At 39.9% G+C, this 21,901-nt stretch overlaps 1 protein-coding gene across 3 annotated transcripts in view; it reads right to left on the bottom strand.

Moving 5' to 3' along the window:
- The window catches only part of WDR37 (WD repeat domain 37), a 65,805-nt gene that overhangs the window by 6,878 nt on the left and 37,026 nt on the right, over nt 1-21,901 (bottom strand). For all 3 annotated transcript variants that reach the window (XM_070730135.1, XM_070730137.1, XM_070730138.1), the window contains 2 exons: nt 4,469-4,603; nt 2,785-2,899 (listed from right to left, as the gene is read on the bottom strand). In XM_070730135.1, coding sequence (XP_070586236.1) covers nt 2,785-2,899; nt 4,469-4,603 — 250 coding nt within the window. The remainder of the gene's footprint in view (nt 1-2,784; nt 2,900-4,468; nt 4,604-21,901) is intronic.

Raw genomic sequence — 21,901 nt, 5'->3', positions numbered from 1 at the left:
TCAAAGTTACAATGGCACTGAAAAACCTGACTTGGGACCATTTTTCACCGTTATGACCATTGCAGCATCCCCATGGTCATGTGATCAAAATTCAGAAGCTTGGCAACTTGCTCATATTTATGACGGTTGAAATGTCTCAGGGCCATTTGATCACCTTTTGTGACCTTCTGACAAGCCAAGTCAATGGGGAAGCCAAATTCACTTAACAACCATGTCACTAATTTAACTGCAGTGATTTACTTAACAACTATGGCAAAAAAAAGTCTTAAAACGGGGCAAAATTCATTTAACAACTATCTCCCTTAACAACAGAAATTTGCTGTTGTAAGTCAAGGATTACCTGTATGTTGACATAAACATTAAAGATCTTGTTTAAAAATTGGATTGGGCTGAACTCCATGCACACAGAATGTGCACAGCATAATTAAACAATATACAACAACCTTGTGTATTATAACCAATTCTCAAGTCAGATTTAATAATTGTGCTTTTTAGATATAAAAACATGTGAAGTAGTGATACATCCAAAAACCTATATATCAAATTAGATATATATATTTTACAAACATAGTTAAATTTCAACATATTATTTTAAAGAACCTTGAAAAATATTCTTTTGTGAGCGAGATAGTTTGACTATTACAATAACTTCACTCAATTATCCAACTTAGTCAAAATTCAATGTTTTAAGAATTTTATACAATGGCAAGCAATATAAACAACTGAAATGTTAGACTAGGACTAAGGAGAATCAGGTTCTCAACTTCTCAAGGAGACTTTGGACCAATCATCATCTTTTAGTCCAATCTATTTCACAGGCTCTGGATGGAGAACGAACCCTTGGCTGAGGGAGACTAGGTGGTCTGGATTCCTCCATGGAGAAGAAATTGATAGATCCACTAGGTCGGAGAACCAGGGGCGGGGCGGCCAGTGAGGCGCTACTAGCAGTACTTCTGCCTGTTCCACCAGGATCTTGTGCATCATTTTCAGGATGAGACACGTCAGGGGAAAGGCATATAGCAGGCTTCGGGGCCATGGTGAGCGCAAGGCATTGATCCTCTCCACTCCCAGTGATGAGAAGCGGGAGTAAAACCTTTGCAAATAAATCCACCTTGGGGTTGCCATACCGGTAGACTAGCCTCTGAAAGAGTTCCGGGTCCAACCGCCATTCCGCCGGATCCAAGGTTGCCCTGCTCAACCAGTCTGCCTGAACATTGGATGTCCCGGCAATGTGTTCCGCTGATAGGGATGCCAGATGTGTTTCGGCCCATTTGAACAAGGCAGATGCCTCCTGCATGAGTCTGTGCGACTTCATTCCTCCTTGGTGATTCAGATGGGCCCTGGTCGCGACATTGTCCGTGAGTACCAGGATGTGTCTGCCCTCTATTATCGGTGCAAATGCCTGTAGGGCCAGGAAAACTGCCCTGAGCTCTAAGAAGTTGATGTTTACTGGATTTAAGTCCCCATGTGACCAAAGTCCTTGCGCCATCTGGGAGCCTATATGTGCCCCCCAGCCAGTCAGGCTGGCGTCTGCTGTAAGTATGACATGGTCCTGGTCTCGGAATGAGGACCCCCGATATAGTGCTTGGGATGTCCACCATTGCAGGGAATTTCGAACCTCCCGACCTAAGGAAACCAGCCTATGCGAGTACTGATCCTTGCTCTCTGGAAGGGCAATAAGAAACACTGGAGGGTTTGAATATGGTGGTGAGCCCATGGCACAATGTCTATACACGAGACTAAGGTCCCGAGTAACTTGGAGAGGAGAGAGAGTGGCACTCGGTGTTGATGTCGCAAACTGGATATCATCTGTAGGATGTTGGACTGTCTCTCTGGGGAGAGGGCGACGGTACCTGAGATTGTGTCTATGATCGAGCCCAGGTGTAAGAGGCTGGTAGTGGGGACCAACTGGCTCTTTGGTAAATTGATGGTGAACTCATGTTCCTGTAACGTTTGTATGGTTCGTTGGAGATCTTCCTTTTTCTTTGTTGGGGACCTGGATAAAATAATTATATCGTCCAGGTAGGCCAGCAACCGTATGGATTGGAAGCGGAGACTGGCTGTCAGAACGTCCAGTAATTTTGTTAATGTCCATGGGGCAGACGAAAGGCCAAAGGGCATTGCCCTGTTTTGATAATGCACTCCCTCCAGACAGAAGCAGAGAAACTTCCAATGTGCCGGGTGGATTGGGACGTGGAGATACGCCTCCTTTAGGTCTATAGATGTAAGAAAGTCTCTGTCTCAAACCGAGGCTAAGATGAAACGGAGGGAGTGCATCTTGAACCTTCTGTAGCGTATGAAGATGTTTAATTGCTTCAGATTCAAGATTAGTCTGAGATTTTTAAAACTGAGCTCTTGGGGCAGCTAGGGGGCGGCACCTCATTAATATGTTAATCTAAACTCAGTCCCTACCAATGAGACTAGAGAACTACTCATGTTGGACTCTCCTTCCAGTGTAGTAGGCAATGGATTCACTTAAATGCAGTATTTGCTAAATGACTGTAGAATTCACTTAATGACCATTGTAAAAAATAGTTGTAACTGATGCCTCAACTTATGATGGCAATAACTCCAACAATAATTCTGGGCTCAATTAGAGTTGTAAATCAAGGTCTATCTGTATAAGAAAAGGAGTATAAGTGTTTTTAGTTTAATGGCGACTGGATGGTTTTCTGCAACAGCATGCTATGTTTCAACTAAATAACACATATTTTGTAACATGCATAAAAACAACTGAAGAGGAGAATGAGAGAGATGTTAAAGAAATAGCTAAAATTCTGCTACCTGTCTGTTGCTGCGAGGAAGACGTGCTAATCGCACTCCAGACATGTCAAATAATCTAACCTGTCGGTTGTCATGTGGAAGGGCAATGATTTTTTGGCCGACACAAACATTAATCCTGTGCAGAGGAGATTAAAAAAAAATTAGACAGCCTGCCAGGAATTGACAGTAGTTCAAGGCCACTGAAAGTGATTTAATTGGAATTTCATGCTACCCACAGTTGCCACAAATATAATTTTATTTTCTACCAAAAAAAAAAGATTGTTTCTGGCACTGATAGTATCATAGACATTCACAAAGACATCACCAGATACACCATCTAAACTCATCCTGATTCCCTCGGGAAAGAAAATCTTTTCTGGGGTTAGTACTTAATAGAATGAGGACTAGGAACCTCTACTAAAATCAGGAGTAGAAAAGTTGTATCAATTCACCTAAAGTACTTTATCTGTATAGACCACAGTTTCTCAACCTTGTCAACTTTAAGATGAGTAGATTTCAACTTCCAGAATCCATCCATCTTAAAGTTGCCACGATTGAGGAAAACACTAGTGTAAAAAGATCCTTTGCATTTAAATTCTTCAAATCAACAAAATGTGAGGGATCCTAACGTGATGAATATGCATATCACAAACATTCCACAATACTAAAAAAAAGGTAATCAATTTGCATTAACTTAAGAGCCTGGTCTGCTTTTACTGCCAAAGTGGTCCAAAAGGCTCTAAAGCTTTTTACCCTAATGGACAAAGCTTCATTGCCATGTTTTATTTTCCAGGCTGTTTTGAAGAAAGATGGGATATCAATTCAAAAACAGCCTTCCAAACTGCAAATCCATATTACCTTTCCTTCTCAATTATACAGTGTTCGTACCCTTCATCATTCATAATTCCTTTATACAGAAGAGGCTAGAACAGCAACCATAGTTACAAAATACCACAACTGATTAAACAAAATCAGTCCTTAGCTGCCACACTAGAATGATGCCAAAGAAACGGCACCTCAACAATGCATTTCAGGAAGGAATTAAGAAAAATGGGCATTTTAAAACAGTAGATGTTTTCTACTATTTTCTGCTATACAGTGATCCCTCGAGTTTCGCGATCTCGATCTTCGCGAAACGCTATATCGCGATTTTTAAAAAAATATTAATTTAAAAAACCCCACTTCCGGGTTTGGCTTCGGGAGTCAGCTGGGAAGCGGCGCGGCTGTTTTAAAAGGTCGCAGCCGGCCTGGGGGGCTTCCCAGCACCCCCCCGAACCCCCAACCTGGGTCTTCCCGGCCGCCCACGCAAAGGGGAAACCCCGGCTCCTCGCTGATGCCCGCCGCTCGCCCGCCCGCCAGCAAGAGGGGGAAGACCCAGGGAAGGTTCCTTCGGCCGCCCAACAGCTGATCTGCTCGGTAGCGCAGCAGCAGCGAGGAGCCGAATCGGGGTTTCCCCTTTGCGTGGGCGGCGGGGAACGCAAACTCCACCATCTACGCATGCGCGGCCATAGCAAAAAGGGTGCGCATGCGCAGATGGTGTTTTTACTTCCGCAACCCTACATCGCGAAAAATCGATTATCGCGAGGGGTCTTGGAACGGAACCCTCGCAATAATAGAGGGATCACTGTATCTTGAATTATGTTATGATCTGAGCATCACTTTTTTTTTAACAAATGCCTACTGGATTACATGAAGTATGGCTTACCTGTTTACTGCAGAGTCTGTGCGAATAGTGGCAATGGGTGATCTCATATTTTTCAAGTCCCAAACTTTCACAGTACGATCATCGCTACCTGAAACCACATTGTCTCCCACAGTGAAAACAGCTGAAGTCACAGTGCTTGAAAGGAAGAAGTTAGAGCTGCAGTTAACCATGTTACTGAGAATTCAGTGATAATTTTAAATCTATAATATCGTCCTCACTATTTTGAGAAATCGCAAGAAAGATTATCGACATGGAAGCACAAAGCTAGCTGCTGGAATCTGGGTTCAATTATGAACCCTTCCCAGGCAAATACTGTATTTCTCAGACTATAAGATGCACCAAGATTTCAAAGAGGTAAGGAAGAAAAAAAGGTTTTGTCCTCCAGGCCTCAGGAGCACTCTGCAAGCCTGGGAACCCCTCCATGTATCCATTTTTTTGCAAAAATTAACCCATTCTTTGCAAAAACAGGGCATTCTTGTCTTCCCCCAGGACTCAGGGGCACTCTGCACGCCTCTGGAACCCTCTGTGCATTCCGTTTTTCGCAAAGACTGACCCATTTTTCACCCATTTTTTGTAAATATGGGATGGGCAGAGGGTTTTGAAAGCCTGCAGAAAGCTCCTTGGGGCTAGAAGAAGGCAAAAATGCCTCCATTTTTGTGAAAATGGCCTGGGTTTTGCCTGTTTTTTCACAAAACCAAGCGTATTTTTACCTTCCCCCAGCCCCCAGGCACTCTCTGCAGTCCTCTCAAAAATGGACCCATTTTTCACAAAAATGGGATGCGGGAGCAGATCTTCAGGAGGCCCAAAATGGTTGTATTCAGTGTATAAGACGCACCGATATTTCCACCCTATTTTATGGGAAAGGTGCATCTTATAATCTGAAAAATACAGTAGTTTTATACTTTTAACATAGTAAAATATGTCAAAGTAATAGCTTCTTTCACACAAAAGAAAAGATATAATTTTGTAACTGCATGCCAAATCACATACATATATTATGTATAATCTTTCTTATGCAGAAAGGCTACAGGACACTTAGTTTTTGTTCTGATACTGATCTATTTAAAATTAAAACATGGAAAATATCTGCCACATTTTAATTATAGGGAATAAAAAATGTTTAATTTCAGTAACCAGAAATGCATTAACCGTTGCATCTGAAAAGATAATAACTAGAGTTTTAAGTTATTTCTTTCATCCTTCTGCCCTAATGGGCAAAGCTTGGTTGCCATGATTTTTCAGGCTGTTTTGAAGATTCATAGGAAACATCCATTCATCAAGTTATTTCTTTCACTGCAAAGCTTCTTGCTTGCTCCCACCTACACAGCCTGCTAACAAAGCACTTTGGTTTCCTTCCCTGGTTCATTACAGTCTGATTCTCAGCTCAATTTCTATGGATCGCATTTTATGACCTATCCTGTTATAGCTTGGGGGTCACACACATCAATTGCTTGGAATTTAGTAATTTTAATTTAAAGTGTCAAGTTGCTCCTGTCATTTCTATTGTACTGTGAGAATCTGACTTTCATGTTGTATTCAGCCTACTGATTGAGATTAGTATTAGCCAAGTCACAATGGGCTAGTATGTGCAAGGCCTCTTAATTTAAATTGACATCAAATTAAAGTCTAATTAGATCCAAATACCATTGTGTCAGTGGTATGAAGTTTTTAAATGCTGCATCAGAGTGCCACTGAGCTGGTCAGGATAATTATGTGGCATGAACTAGAGGCCTTTAGAGCCCAATTATGTAAGCCTTTGTGTCTGAACTGGTGTGGGGCAAAAGCAATTACAAATGGCCCCTGGTACCAAAATTACCATACATTCAGAGCAAGGAGAATAGTGAATCTCCCAAAATATGTGCATTAGGTACTGATATATTCATGCTAGCAGAAGGCGACAATTGATTTGATTCTTTCATCGGGCATTACAATTATTCATCTAGTTAGGTTCTTAAAAGCTTGTTACTTTCAAGAAACCATTCAAATGTCTCTTGAACTTGTGCCTTAAAACGCGAATGATTTTTATTCCTTCCACTTCTCTACATTTGCATCCTAATCTACACCCCAAAGTTGCACTGTCAGTGGCATTAAAAGATATGAACAGGAAATCAACTTTTTACAAAACTGAGCTGCTCTAAGTGTTCACTGGAGCACAAAAATACAAATAAAAGAGAATAGTTGCAATTCAGAGTTGAAATGTAAAGAGCCCCAAGTTTTCTCCAAACATAGTTGTTTTTTTACAAACATTTCATTACCCAATAACAGTAAACACTATCTCAATCAAGGAGCTACCAACTCAGAGAGCCAATCAAACTGCCTAATCAAGGAACCACCAAGAACACTTCACCAACAATGACAGGACAGGCCACTTGTATATAAACAACACTGCATCATCAAGCACTGATGAGGTTATGCATTTGGGTAATGAAACGTCTGCAAGAAAACAACCAAGCTCTGAAAAATATTACGTGCCCCCCACAGAGAACAGAAAATCGGCATATTGAAAATATCTTCATTGCAGGGGCAAGTTCCAGTTGAATTTTGCTACCGGTGAGCATTCATGCACACATCCCACTGTGCGATTTCACTTCCCCACATGCTCAGGACCACCATTACAAGCCAAAACACGGCTGAGGAACTTCTTAGCTGTGCTTCAGGCAAAGAATAAAGGTTGGCATTAAGACGAGGTTGGCGGGAGGAGGGCTTCTTCCGAAACGGAGATGCCAAGGAAATAATCACGGAAAACTGCATCATCAGTGGGTTCCTACGGGGCTGTGATCATATAAAAGGGACTTGGGAAGGGTTCTGGTTTTGTTTTGCTTTGTTTTATAAATTTTATATATTTTCTATCATTTACATTTGTTAATGCTTAACAAACATTATGTTGTCTGGATATTTAATTTGCTTAGCAGTACATGTTACATTCTTAATTTCCACTTCTTCTTCCCCCCCCCCCCCCCAACCACTTGTAAAATAAATTCCATATTTGACAATATTTTGTGTCTTCTTTCTTTTTAAATTTTCAATGTAAGTCTATCCATTTCAGCACAATCTAGTATCTTCCTATCTTTTGTCGCGCAGTGTTTGTTCATTTTTCCAGTACTGTGCACAATATGGGAACAGCCCTGTTTTATGAGTTTTGACCAGTCGAGGTAACTTCCAAGCAGATTCCCCAGCTCTTCTTTGAAAGATTCTAAAGACTTCTGGTATTGGGGACTGAATAGAGATTGTACACAGATGCACCTTTTCTGTAAGCGACTATCTCATTTTCACTGCTTATTGGGGGTTCTTAAAAGGTTTGGATAGCAATACCACTATTGACTTAATAAACTCAATCTGTATAGTCTGGAGGACAGAAGGAAAAGGGGGGACATGATCGAAACATTTAAATATGTTAAAGGGTTAAATAAGGTTCAGGAGGGAAGTGTTTTTAATAGGAAAGTGAACACAAGAACAAGGGGACACAATCTGAAGTTAGTTGGGGGAAAGATCAAAGGCAACATGAGAAAATATTATTTTACTGAAAGAGTAGTAGATCCTTGGAACAAACTTCCAGCAGATGTGGTTGGTAAATCCACAGTAACTGAATTTAAACATGCCTGGGATAAACATATATCCATTATAAGATAAAATACAGGAAATAGTATAAGGGCAGACTAGATGGACCATGGGGTCTTTTTCTGCTGTCAGTGTTCTATGTTTCTATGTTTCCAATGTGGTCCTTTTGGTACTGGGTAAACATACAAATCTCTCCTAGACTTTGCAAAAAAAAAAGTTTATGTGGATGTCACATTGCAATGATTATAGCAATGAAATATTGTGTTCCTTTTTGGAAAGGCGTTCTGGGAAACTACCATGGGTCTGTGCATGTACATGCGTCCATAGTTATTCATATTTTATTTGACTTTTACAATATTCATTTATTTATTCTAGCTATTTATATGGCTGACCATTTCAAAGCAATGACATTAAGTTTCTACACATTATATCATACACAATAGCTTTTACATTCTTACTGCAGGCCATTTAATCCTTATGGAAGCCATTTTGTCCTTTATAAAACAGATAAAAACCTTATCAATAATGACTTCCCATTTTGTTTTTTAAGTTGGTGGATGTTATTGGAGACCTCTCAAGCAGGGCAAAAGAATATCGGTACCTTATCCAATCATTTTTTCTCAAACAAGATTATCCATATATTTCCAATGGTAAGCAATCGGAGCCTTTGCTTGCTAAAAACAGGAAAATAATATGGTTCTTGTTTTGAAACCTTTCGTACCTTCTATTAAGCACCAATAATATGGATAAATTTGGTGTGAATTCAACTATTTGTTTAGTTATTGCTCTCATTTTATTAAAGGAAGTTACTATTCAGTTCCACAAAATGTGAATTCCATCTCATGCTGTTTTTAACATAGAATTAAATTGTTCTTCAAGCTTTGGAATGAAATGTATGGGTATTTAATAGCATTTTCAAGGCTACTTCAAACTAGGATAGCTGATAAACAATAATGCAGCTAAAATAAGCAACTAATCCAAGAAAATTACTATTAAAAAAAACACACAAAACATTAATATGTGTATTACATTTGCTCACATCTGGGGATCTAAGAGAGGCAGTAAACTTTACAAATTATGAACAAGTCAGGGGAAATAAACTGAAATTCAACCTCAGCAAAAGATCTTCAGAGACAATTTGAAAGTGGCCCTGGATCTACAAATTTCCTCATATGCTAAGGGATATCTTATGATTAAGTTAATTTATCTCTGCATCTATGGGACTTTAGCAATTATCTCACTTATGTATTTGTAAAAGTTAAATTAACAAAATATGGATTATTTTCCTCCAGTCATGTACATCAGGTACACAATCAGCCAAATAATAATTTGGCTCTATTTAAAAATTCTAAGTTCAATCTTTAAAGACCTATATGAGATGAGGCCAAACCTTAAAAAACAGAGAAGGAACCTGAAGGATAATGTAAATTTTAAAAATGCATATTGCAAATGGAAATTAGACTTATGACCAAATGGTGGAAATGACAAGTAGAAATATCAATTTTTTAATCAAAATTAAGGAACTCTAAAATAGGAAGCAATAATCGAACTACTTCAACCTTTCTTGAAAGAAAACACAAACAGTGGCAAAAGAAAAACTGACGTGGGGCAGATGACAGAGAGGCTGTGCAAGAGAAAATTAACCACTAAGCCCTCCGACTGAGATCAATACAAAGCATTAAACCAACTAAAATGGCAATTAGATAGCATTTAATTTAACAGCATGTGGGCAGTGAATAGCCTTTATTTTTTATTATACACATACACACGCACTCCATCATGAACAATCCACCATTGAGAATTATAGACTGTAATCTCTTGTGAGGTCTAGTGAGGTTGATAGACCATTATTCCCCCGTTGACAGAAGAACTAGCCCAAAGTCATCTAACTAACCTTGCATCCAAGTGAGAACCAGGACTTGGATCTCTCAAGCCCCGGCCAGTACCTTAACTCAGGGGTCCCCAAACGTTTTACCCAGGGGGCCAGCTCATTGTCCCTCAGACTGTTGGAGGGCTGGACTATAAAAAAAAACTATGAACAAATCCCTATGCACACTACACATACCTTATTTTAAAGTAAAAAACAAAATGGGAATGTACTATTTAGAGGGGGGAAGAAGTCTGAAATTCATATATGTTTATGCTTTGTTTTTAATTTTATTTTGTTAACATCTGATTAACTATACAAGGTTTTCTTGACTTATAGAAAAATGTATAAAGAAAGAAGGAAGCACTTTGGCATAATGGTTAATAAGTTAGAAATATAATTGGTGTACTTTTTGAAGGAACATTAAGGAGGGAATTTAATTAAAAGGAAATGAATGTAACTGGATGACAAAATTAGAAAAAAACCTTTTGCAATTTTTTTGATGATTGGTATTAGTTACTAACAAAATACCACATTTTATTCATGGAAAATTAGACGGTACACTGTGTTGTTTGAATATATGTTAAGAGGGGGGGAAATTACCCCCCCCCCAACAGTCCTTCCTTCCTTCCTCTGTCCCTCCATTCATTTCATTCTTCCTTCCTTCCTTGTTCCCTCCATTTCTCCTTCCTTCCTTTTTCCTTCCTTCCTTTCCTCCTTCCTTCCTCTCCACTTCTCCTTCCCTTTTCTTTCTTTCTCTCTCTCTTTTCCCTCTCTCTCGCAAAAACTTTTGTGCCTCGCCATGCGCCTTGGGGGGGAGGTTCTACCATGAACGCCCAAATTATCAATCTGTATTTAAAGTACGCTTAACATTTAACAAAGCCAATGTCTAAAAAATATGAGAGAATTCTTGAAAAATGAGAGGTGGTTTTTTATGAAGGTGTTTTTTTTATTCCCACAAAATATCCTGAGAAAGCTGTTTCAATTTAACACATAGCTGATGTAATGTGATCACTTATTGTTTCAACGAACAATTCCAATATTTAAAAGTCTAAGCAGGCAGGATGAATGAACTTGAGGGGGTGCATCTCTGTCTCTGCTGAAAAAATGAGACTCCCCACAAGTCAACTTACGGGAAAGGTGGAGAGAGGGCAAGGTGACAGCTCCGATGTAGGCACAAGTCTATGCCCACCACTTTTTCCCCAGGGTGCCGCTTCTGCGCGCAGGTGGCAAGGCCATCCAATCACTGCCTCTTGTTTCCTGGGGATTTTTTTGCTTCCTGTTTCTTCCTGGCGTGGTCCCCAGACACAGCCGGAGAAGCCTGCAGGGCTCAGAGCCCATGGGGGTTTCAGCAGATCAGCTTTTGAGCAGGAGAAACAGCGCCAGCTATACCGCGTGGGATTTGAAAAACCTGTGCGGAGTTTGTTTTTTGCCTGCGCGGCCGCGCGACCACACAAGCTAGAGGGAACAGTGGCCAGGAGCACAGGATGCAGACGCATCCTATGTTCCTATCACTCACCTGTGGGCCGGATAAATGGCCTCAACGGCCGCATGTAGGCCGTAGTTTGGGGACCGCTGCCTTAAATACTACAGTGGCTGTAATCAACAGTTATAATTATAGACCCAGGCCCTGATAGAAATTTTCTTTAAAAAATAGAAAAATAAAAAACAAGACAAAGCTCTGAAAAATATTGGCAGAATATAGAGCAGCCATGAATTATAATTTTCAGAGTATTTCAAGATAAAATATGTTGGAAGAACAGGGAATCTGCAAGAGGACCATCAAGCATGATAACAAAGTAGGAGATCAAACAGATAAACCAGCAACAATTTTTCTGATAACTATGTGACATGCATCGTATCTCAATTTAAATAAATTATATTGAAATATGCAGAAATACACAGAAACCTGCTTATGCCAATGCTATCTAAATAAAATAAAACTGTTTTGCTCTTTGCCTTTTGCAAAATATTTTAAATGAGTATTTATGTTCTGCCTTTATTATTTTTATAAATAACTAAAGGTGGCAAACCTCCCAATAATTAGGAAATCATGCATTCCCTATTTTTTTTCTGGCAGTCTACGAAAGGACATGCTACCCCAAAACTATTTCTAAAAAACTGAAACATTCATATTTGATGCTTATCATAAAATTCTGGCTCACAATGCTCTTATTTTAAATGTTGGTGAATTGTCATTTACTAATATTTCAGTTTGGGAGGGAGAGATTAAAACCTAAGGTCATTACCACCTTTCCAAATATTTTTCATAAAAATTTTCATCAATATAGCCTAGCAAGCTCTAGGAAGAAAGGTCTTTAAAAAAACCAAATAATAGTTTATTAATCTACTGCAAGAAACCACGGCTCTTGTGACATTTTAAAGATTACTTCTAATCTAATAACAGATGTGACACAACTTCTTTTGACAGGAATTGAGACTAAGATTGATTTATTAACTATATTATTATTACTATGTATATTTTAGTATTTATATCATATAAACTGTTCAGGAGCAAGAAAAAGCTGATTGATTCTTTCATGCTACCCACAGTTGAGATGGTTTAAAAATATTGTCTATAACTGGAACTTTATTTTATTTCAAATGTGCATATGGCATATGAATTTGCATTGTAGGATTATCACATTATTTCACTAATATCTTTAATATTCTCCAATTCAAGCATCAAATGAAGTAGGCATTTGCCTACAGAAGCTTATCCTAAAACATACTTTCTTATTTTTAAAATACTGCTATCTTCCGACTTCAATAGGTAGATTGATAAACAGATAAAGGGTGTCATACAATTTTATCAATAAGTGCATTTATCTCACAAAGCATGAAAAATTCTCATGGATCATTTACCAACTACATAAACGCATCTGAAACAATCCCTTAATGACCACATTTAATTAAGCAAAGCCTGCAAATTTAAATCCTCCAGAAATGTTACTTCACAGCAGAGCATTAAGAGAGACTGGTATTCAATTTTTTTTTAATGTATTGTGGATTTTGTGTTCCAATTTAATGCAACTTTCAACTACTATAATTTGCATCTTTGACATGAGGCTAATACATAATTGCTCCAGTGACAAATAATACAGGAGTGAGGCCAGCACTTTTAACTTACCCGCGAAATTGAGGTGTAAACACAAAGTTAATGGAAAGCAGGAGGTTAAATAGAGTATTCAGTTAATGCATTTGCCACTTTTTTGGAGCTTTAATGATGAAAAATACTGTTCAAAGTGCACTTGAATCTGAAAAGTTTAACGAAGTATGGAAGCGAAGGTCGTTCAACATTTCCCCCCTATTTTTCTCTTAATGGATGCTGGATTCTTATGCAGCTGTAGCCAACTTAAAACTGTGGTTAACATCTCTTCAACTAAATTAATGAAAAATGTCAACACGAGATCATTAGGCTCTATGTTAATGGAACGCTAAAAGGCATTAGGTTTTTAATAACTCAACAATGGATGACAGGTATCTTTGGGCATTAAAAAAAAGTTGGCAAAGAGATATTATTCATAAGACACCCTGATATGGTGGGTTCCCCAAAGGGAGTTTGGTGTGCTACTACCATTCTCCGGAAAAACTTCAGACTCTGCCAAACCCCAGCAAAACTCATTTATCTTGTCGTAGGAAGCATCAGAGCATGTACTTCCAGCTGACAGAGTGGCATTCTCTCACCACACACCACTGCCTGAACTGGAATATCCTGCTCCCTCTGTGGGTCTCAATCAACAGAAAGACTGTAATGCTAGCACTCCTCATTAGGACTAACAGCTGTCTCCCCAGTCACACAGAGACACAAAACTGTTTTGCATAACAATCTGCTGAAATTTCACACTGGGGCTGGGTAGGAGAAGTGGGGGCAGAAAATATGAGGCAGAAAATGCTGGACCATGAAATGGTGATGCAGAGTGCAGCTTGGAACAGCTTTGGGGGGGGAATTAACACTGTGGTGTCCATTTCACTCACACAGCATGATATTTTAGACAAAGGTAAGAGCTTTTTTTAAACACACATATACAGATAACTTTTTTTTATAAAAGGTCCAACTACCAGGAAGCAGTGAAAAACAGATTCTAACTTATATGTTTTATCGATTTTATTTATCCAATTTGGAGCCTGCCCATCTCACTCTAGGTGGTGTACAATTAAAACATAAAAACCCTATAAATATTACACTCCAGCAGAAGGAAGTTAAAACAAGAATAAAATATTGGAAGTTAAAAGGGGGGAGATTTTTTTGGGGGGGAACTTGATTCATTCAATCATTCATATATCAGAAGCCATGAATATTTGGATTTGCCAGTCAACAATATAATTCCCTTTAAAATATTATGGGCTTTTTACATGGTGCAACATTTGCAAATGACAAACGTTAGAAGATGTCTTTCTCAGATAAATGTAATATTTATTTTTAATAATTTATAATGCAGCAATAGTACTATTATTTTCAACACTCTCAGGATTCATTAGGGATATTTATAACATGTACATAGCCTTGAAGTGGACAAGATTATGGGAGCGACAAGTGCCCCCACAGGTTTATGGACTTGTGCCCCTTCTGGCTGGTCTCGGTCAGCAGGCAGGTGACACGAAGCTGGTTCCAGGCTCTGGTTAACGCCTCCTTGCAGGAGGGGTCCTTCTCGCAACCATTAAAGGAAGCGGTTGAGAGGCTTCTGAAGAAGCTTCCCAGCTGAGTTAAAGAACGTTTGTCCAGTCTCCAATCTACCCTTTGTGAGAAAGATTGTGGAGAAAGTGGTGGCACTCCAGCTCCTACGATCATTGGATGAAAAAGATTATCCAGACCTTTTTCAATTAAGCTTCAGGTCTGGGTACAGCACAGAAACTGCTTTGGTCAGTCTGATGGATGATCTCTGGAGCACCCAGGATGGAGGTTATTTCTATCTTGGTGCTTCTTGACCTCTCAGCGCTCTTGACCACTCAGCGGCTTTCGAAACCATTAACCATGGTATCCTTCTCTGATGACTAGGGGAATTGGGAGTGGAAGACACCATGATGCAGTGGTTCTCCTCCTATCTCTCCAGTCGGTCGCAGTCAGTGTTGGTAGGAGGACAGAGGTTGACCCCTACGCCCCTCCTCTGAGAGGTGCCACAGGGCTCGATACTCTCTCCTCTCCTATTTAACATCTATAAGAAACCACTGGGTAAGATCATCCAATGGCATGGGATTAGGTATCAGCAATACCTAATTGCTGATGATACCAGGTTGCATATTTCCACCCCGTGTCAATTCAGTGAAGTAGTAGACTTGATGTGCCGGTGCCTGGAGGCTGTGAGGGTCTGGGTGGGAATTAACAGGCTCAATTGACAAGACCGAGTGGTTGTGGGTACTGTCTCCAAAGGACTATACCAACTGTCTGTCCTTGGTTCTGGGAAGGGAAAAATTACCCTCTCAGAACGGGTTCATAATCTGGGTGTCCTCCTAGACTCCCAGCTGAGATTGGATCAACATCTGACAGCTGTAGCTAGGGGAACTTTTGCACAGGTTCGCCTGGTGCACCAATTGTGACCCTACTTGGATCAGGAGGCTCTTCTCACTGTCACTCATGCCCTTATCACCTCGCAGTTAGATTATTGCAATGCGCTCTAAATGGGGCTACCCCTGAAAAGCGTTTGGAGACTACAGGTGGTCCGGAATGCAGCTGCGTGAGCTGTTGTGGGTGCATCTAGCTACACCTACATTACACCAACTCTTTGCAAGCTGCACTAGCTCCCAATCAGTCTCCAGGCTCAATTCAAGGTATTGGTCATTACCTTTAAAGCATTAAATGGCTTAGGGCCAGACTATCTTTGAGACCGTTTTAACCACATAGCTCCGATAAGGGCCCACAAGGTTGGTCTTCTCCAGGTCCTGTCGGCAAAATAGTGTCGGCTGGTGGGGCTGCGGGGGGGAGTCTTCTCTGTGGTGGCTCCAGCTCTCTGGAACTAGCTACTTCCTGAGATCTATACTACCCCCACCCTACTGGCCTTCCAGAAAGCTGTAAAGGCCTGGCTTTTCCGGCAGGCCTGGGGGAGTACAGTATATACCTTCAAGATCCAGCCATAAATGAAATGTATGGGGGGGGGTTGTGGGTTTTAAATTGTTTTTAAATTGTTCTTCTTTTTACATGTTCTAGTATTAACAATGTATGTCATGTTCTCTTTGGTTGTGAGTCACCCAGAGTCCTTAGGGAGTTGGGTGGCATAGAAATTGAAATATATACATACATACATACATACATACATACATACATACATACATACATACATACATAATCATACAAAGAATACCAGCATCCTGCATAGAAAGTTAATCACTAGTGTGGTTTTAAAAAGGGCTAAAAAGCAATACAATGCCAACAAAATAGAAGCTTTCTTCTATACACTACTAATTCAAGATGGTAGAGCAAAAAAAAGTATTTCAAACCATTTTTAAAAATCTGAATTGACATCGATACTGATGCTGAGATATTTAGAAAAACTGGGAGCTTACTAACATATGACAATATTCACTATAGTAAAGATTTACTCTAACTTTGTAATAATATAAAGGTATAGTTTTCAGCAATATATTTTAACTCCAATTATCCCTTCGTTTTTCGATTAGTATCTATCATTTTAAGGTAACTGTTTCTTTCTCTCATCTGGAAGTCTTCATTAATTTGAGGTTACATAATATAGACCTTTTTCAAAAAGAACTGATAGAAGCCAGTCAAGTCATTATTTTTGCAAATTTAATTTCAATTACTTAAAAGTTAGTGCAGTCCTCTGAAATAAAAATAGAAAATGAGGACACCAGGCTCATATCTTCGGATTAGAAATGAGTTTGGAAATATTTCCTTCCATTTACATATTAAATTCCCTGTTCGGAAGCATCAAGTTCTGATTTCTACAAGTCCTGCCTCAGAATATTTCTTGTAAGGTTTTTTCCCCCCTGAAATTATTATGATATGTCACCTTTAATATATAATGATCCACAATCTGACAAATACTGAAGTATCCTCAGGTCCATTGATAAGCTATCTTAAATAAAAACAGTCATAAAAAGGAGAAATAAAATCCTATGCCAAATAAAATAAAACTGTGAAAAAAGAATGAATCAGTCAGTGCCTGAGTTTAATCCTTCAGACATTCAAAGTCAACAGAAGTGGAATTTGAACAATTATAATAGTTAAAATGGATATTCTGAAAGGCTACAAAGACCTGGCTTTGCCGGCAGGCCTGGTAGCCATAAATTTTACATCATTTTACATCTTTCATAGCTAAATTGTATTAAATGGTATGTATGTGTTGATTGGATTGTTTAAGTCGTGGGCTTTAACTGGGTTTTTTTTAATTGTAAATTGTATTTTTATATTGTTGTAAGTCACCTAGAATCCTGTGGAATTGAGCAGCATAGAACTCGAATAAATAATAAAAAATAAAAAATTATAATATTGGATAGACTGATTGAAAATAGGTCTATTAGTAGCTACCAGCTATTATAACCATAAATTCCAGTTACTAAAAAAATCAGTGGGGCAGCATTACTCAACCCATCTCCTAATATTGGTACAATCTCTACCTATTTGCTTCTAAGAAAAAGGCAGCTGAATTGAATAGATCTTTGGTCTCCTCCAGCACTGTTTTTCCATTTTTGCACCTATCCTTAATCTTCATATGAAATTCTTTGACGATATCCAAGTCTCACCTCTCCACCCCTCTGACCAGATGCCTTCCTATTCTCCAAAATGCTGAAACTTTTGCTGAAAATAATAACTGAAAAATTGATACTGAATTACAGATAGCCCTCAATTTATAACCATTCACTTAGTGACCATTTCAAGTTCCAACAGCATTTTAAAAAGTGACTTACAACCAAACTCTCAATTTACAACCGCCATGGTATCTCCGGGGTCAATGTGACAAAAATTTGCGCACTTGGCACTGAGCATGTATCTACGTCCATCTGTCTGGGAGGAGTTTGACTTGGTGACACTTGATGAAGTAGACAAGGGCACTGGAGCTGTGAGCTCCGCCACCTGTTTACTGGATCCGTGTCCCTCTTGGTTGGTTTCGGCCAACGAAGCAGGGTCCAGGAGATTGTCAACGCCTCCTTGGGGAGGGGGTCCTTCCCGGTTCATTATAAGGAGGCACTTGTGCGCCCCCTCCTCAAGAAGCCTTCCCTGGACCCAGCCGTGCTCAACAACTACCGTCCAGTCTCCAACCTTCCCTTTATGGGGAAGGTTGTTGAGAAGGTGGTGGCGCTCCAACTCCAGTGGTCCTTGGAAGAAGCCGATTATCTAGGCCCTCAGCAGTCTGGTTTCAGGCCCAGCTACAGCACAGAAACTGTTTTGGTCGCGTTGATGAATGATCTCTGGCGGGCCCGGGACAGGGGCTTGTCCTTTGTCCTGGTGCTTCTTGACCTCTCAGCGGCTTTCGATACCATCGACCATGGTATCCTTCTGCACCGGCTGGAGGGGTTGGGAGTGGGAGGCACTGTTCTTCAGTGGTTCTCCTCCTACCTCTCTGGTCGGTCGCAGTCGGTGTTAGTGGAGGGATCAGAGGTCAACCTCTAGGTCCCTCCCTTGTGGGGTGCCTCAGGGGTCGGTCCCCCGTGCTATTTAGTATCTACATGAAACCACTGGGTGAGATCATCCAAGGGCATCATCAATATGTTGATGATACCCAGTTATACATCTCCACCCCATGTCCAGTCAACGAAGCAGTGGAAGTGATGTGCCGGTGCCTGGAGGCTGTTGGGGTCTGGATGGGTGTCAACAAGCTCAAACTCAATCCAGACAAGACGGAGTGGCTGTGGGTTTTGCCTCCCAAGGACAATTCCATCTGTCCGTCCATTACCCTGAGGGTGGGGGGATGATTATTGAACATCATCTTTTGGCTGTGGCGAGGAGGGCATTTGCCCAGCTTCGCCTGGTGCACCAGTTGAATCCCTACTTGGACAGGGAGTCATTGCTCACAGTCTCTCATGCCCTCATCACCTCGAGGTTCAATTACTGCAACGCTCTCTGCATGGGGCTACCTTTGAAAAGTGTTCGGAAACTTCAGATTGTGCAGAATGCGGCCGCGAGAGCTATCGTGGGGCTTCCCAGATTCGCCCATGTTACTACAACACTCCGTGGTCTGTACTGGCTGCCGATAGGTTTCCGGTCACAATTCAAAGTGTTGGTAATGACCTTTAAAGCCCTACATGGCATTGGATCAGAATACCTCCGGAACCACCTTGTACCGCATGAATCCCAGTGGCCGATAAGGTCCCACAGAGTTGGCCTTCTCTGGGTCCCATCGACCAAACAATGTCGTTTGGCGGACCCCAGGGGAAGAGCCTTCTCTGTGGTGGCCCCGACCCTCTGGAACCAACTCCTCCCGGAAAGTAGAACAGCCCCCACCCTCCTTGTCTTTCACAAATTACTCAAGACCCACCTGTATCGCCAGGCATGGGGGAACTAAGACATCTCTCCCAGGCTTTTTATATTTCATGTTTGGTATGTATGTGCTGTATGGTTTTTAATTGTTGGGGTTTTTATATATTTTTTATTATTAGATTTGTCCCATTGTTATACTGTTTCTTATTACTGTTGTGAGCCCCCCAGTCTTCGGAGAGGGACGGCATACAAATCTAATAAATAATAATAATAAATAATAATAATACGACAGTTGCGGTGTCCCGGGGTCATGTGATCACCATTGGCTACCTTCCCTGCTGGCTTCTAACAAGCACAGTCAATGGCGGGAATCTTGATTTGCTTAACAACCTCAAGATTCCCTTAACAATTGCAGTGTGTAATTCTCTTTATAGCCATGGCACCATTAATATATGACTCACTTAGCAACCATCTTTCTTCGCAGCAGAAATGCTGGCCCCAAATTGTAGTTGTAAAGACTATCTCTAGGCCAAGGGCCCATTAAGCAGAGCCCTGACTGGCTGTGGTGCACTTTTTCCAAGCTCCCTAATGATGCTACAATTGAAGCTGACACCCCTGGTTGCAAAGCAACACTGTATCATTAAGCCTACACAACAGCTTTATTAGAGCAAATTAATTCTGAGCACTATGTATATTCAATTAATATCACATGAAAGTTCATTACCATCACCATCTGATGTAAAGTCACCACATCCCACAGAAGAAAATGTGTATATTTCTCATTGCTGGTCCCCCACCCCCAAGAAGACATAACTTTAAATCAATGCACTTGCAAACTCCTACTGAAATATGCTCATAAAACTTTTTTTTTTTTTTTTTTAAACCTCAACAAAACCATTGATTAAGCACAGCATTTCTCACAGAAACAATAAACATAGAAAGAAGTACAGTAGTCCCTCGCTATACCACGCTTCACCTACTGCGGCTTCACTTCATCGCGGGTTTCTGAGGAAGTCGATCGGCAGATTTAAACAGCCCGCCGAACTCGATCGGCAGGTTTTTAAAAAAAAAAAAAAATCTAAAATTGTAAATACTGTATTTAAATACTGTATCTAAAATAAATACTGTGTGGGAAGGGTTTATAAACACTTAAAACAATGAAAACTTACCAAACAATTACAATATAAATACTTAAATAAGTACTATCAGTCGATAAATTCCCCATTGCGGATTTCACCTATCGCGGCCAGGTCTGGAACGTAACACCAGTGATAGGTGAGGGACTACTGTACTGTATTTCTTATTTTGAGTTTCAAAATAGGATTACGGCGCCATCTGCTGGGGGGAACTCAATTCCCATCCAAATTTTTTGTGAATTTTACTACATTTCAGATTGTGATTTTAAAATGTGCTGTCTGCATTTAGTAATATAAGTTCAGTGTCTTGGCAACTAACCACTTATTCAGGTGAAGAACATGCAATTCTTTTTTCTTTTTTTTTACAGAACAGATTTGATTTTTCCCTTTTCATAAGAATAATAGCTGTACAATATCCTCCACATGTAATCAAAGGGAACGTCTTAATTCAGCCTTTCTAGAAACACATTCTCTACAAATAAAACCAATAGATTAATATGATCTCCTCTAGGTCTTTCAATCAATATGCATTTTTTGCCATTTAAAAGTTAAGTTCCAGGATTTTAAAAGAAATTGTTTTATAAAATCAATACAACTAACTATAATCAGCAAATGAAGATTTCAATGCAGAGCTAGAGACATTAAAAAGGAAATGCTTCCAATGAGAAAAAATTAATAACTGCATTTGTTTCAAAGACAAGAACTCCTTGAACAAAAAACATGTCATTAGGAAAAATAACCATTCACATGTTCGGCTTCATGGCATTGCCAAAAACAACAGAACTGACATCAACCCTGCATAGAAATACACAGTAAAGTGTACATCATCAATGCTATTTAATGGGAGGCAAATTGCTATAAGGGCAGACTAGATGGACCATGAGGTCTTTTTCTGCCGTCAGACTTCTATGTTTCTATGTTTCTATGATTCCTATCAACAGAAAGCAGCATACAAATACTGTATTTTTGGGGGTGTAAGAGGCACCTTTTTATCCCCCAAAAGAGGGTGAAAACTTGGGTGTGTCTTATATACAGAATATAGCCCCACCCAGCCACCCTCACTCTTTGGCCTCTGCTTCCCAGCAATTTACCTCCTTGTACCAAACAGCGAAGAGCCTGATTAGTACAAGCAACTGATTATCAGCCGCCTGACAAGCAACTGATTGACGCTGTAGGCAGGCCCACGTGCTAAAACGAACGTGAAACTAAAACTGCAAGAAGGCAAATTGCTGGGAGAGAGAGGCCGAAGCAGAATTTTATTTTCTTGTGCTAATCAGACTGCTGAAACTGGATGTAAGGAAGTAAGTCAATAACTATAAATCTCTATAGAATGTTCAAATTAAGACTTATTTTTTAAAAGACTGCTTTGTTATTGTTCTAGACAACTTAAGAAAATAAAGAAGCTTTTAAAAATAAATGCTTGATCTGACGAGGCCTAGTGCTACTGTATCTTCTTTTAAATAGCCGAGAATAATGTATGCTTCAAGAAAGCCACATCA

The sequence above is a fragment of the Erythrolamprus reginae genome, chromosome Z (genome assembly GCF_031021105.1).
Source record: "Erythrolamprus reginae isolate rEryReg1 chromosome Z, rEryReg1.hap1, whole genome shotgun sequence".
Lineage (NCBI taxonomy): Eukaryota > Metazoa > Chordata > Lepidosauria > Squamata > Dipsadidae > Erythrolamprus > Erythrolamprus reginae.
Note: the sequence above shows the minus strand (reverse complement) of the source record. Positions and strands in the feature narration are given on the sequence as shown.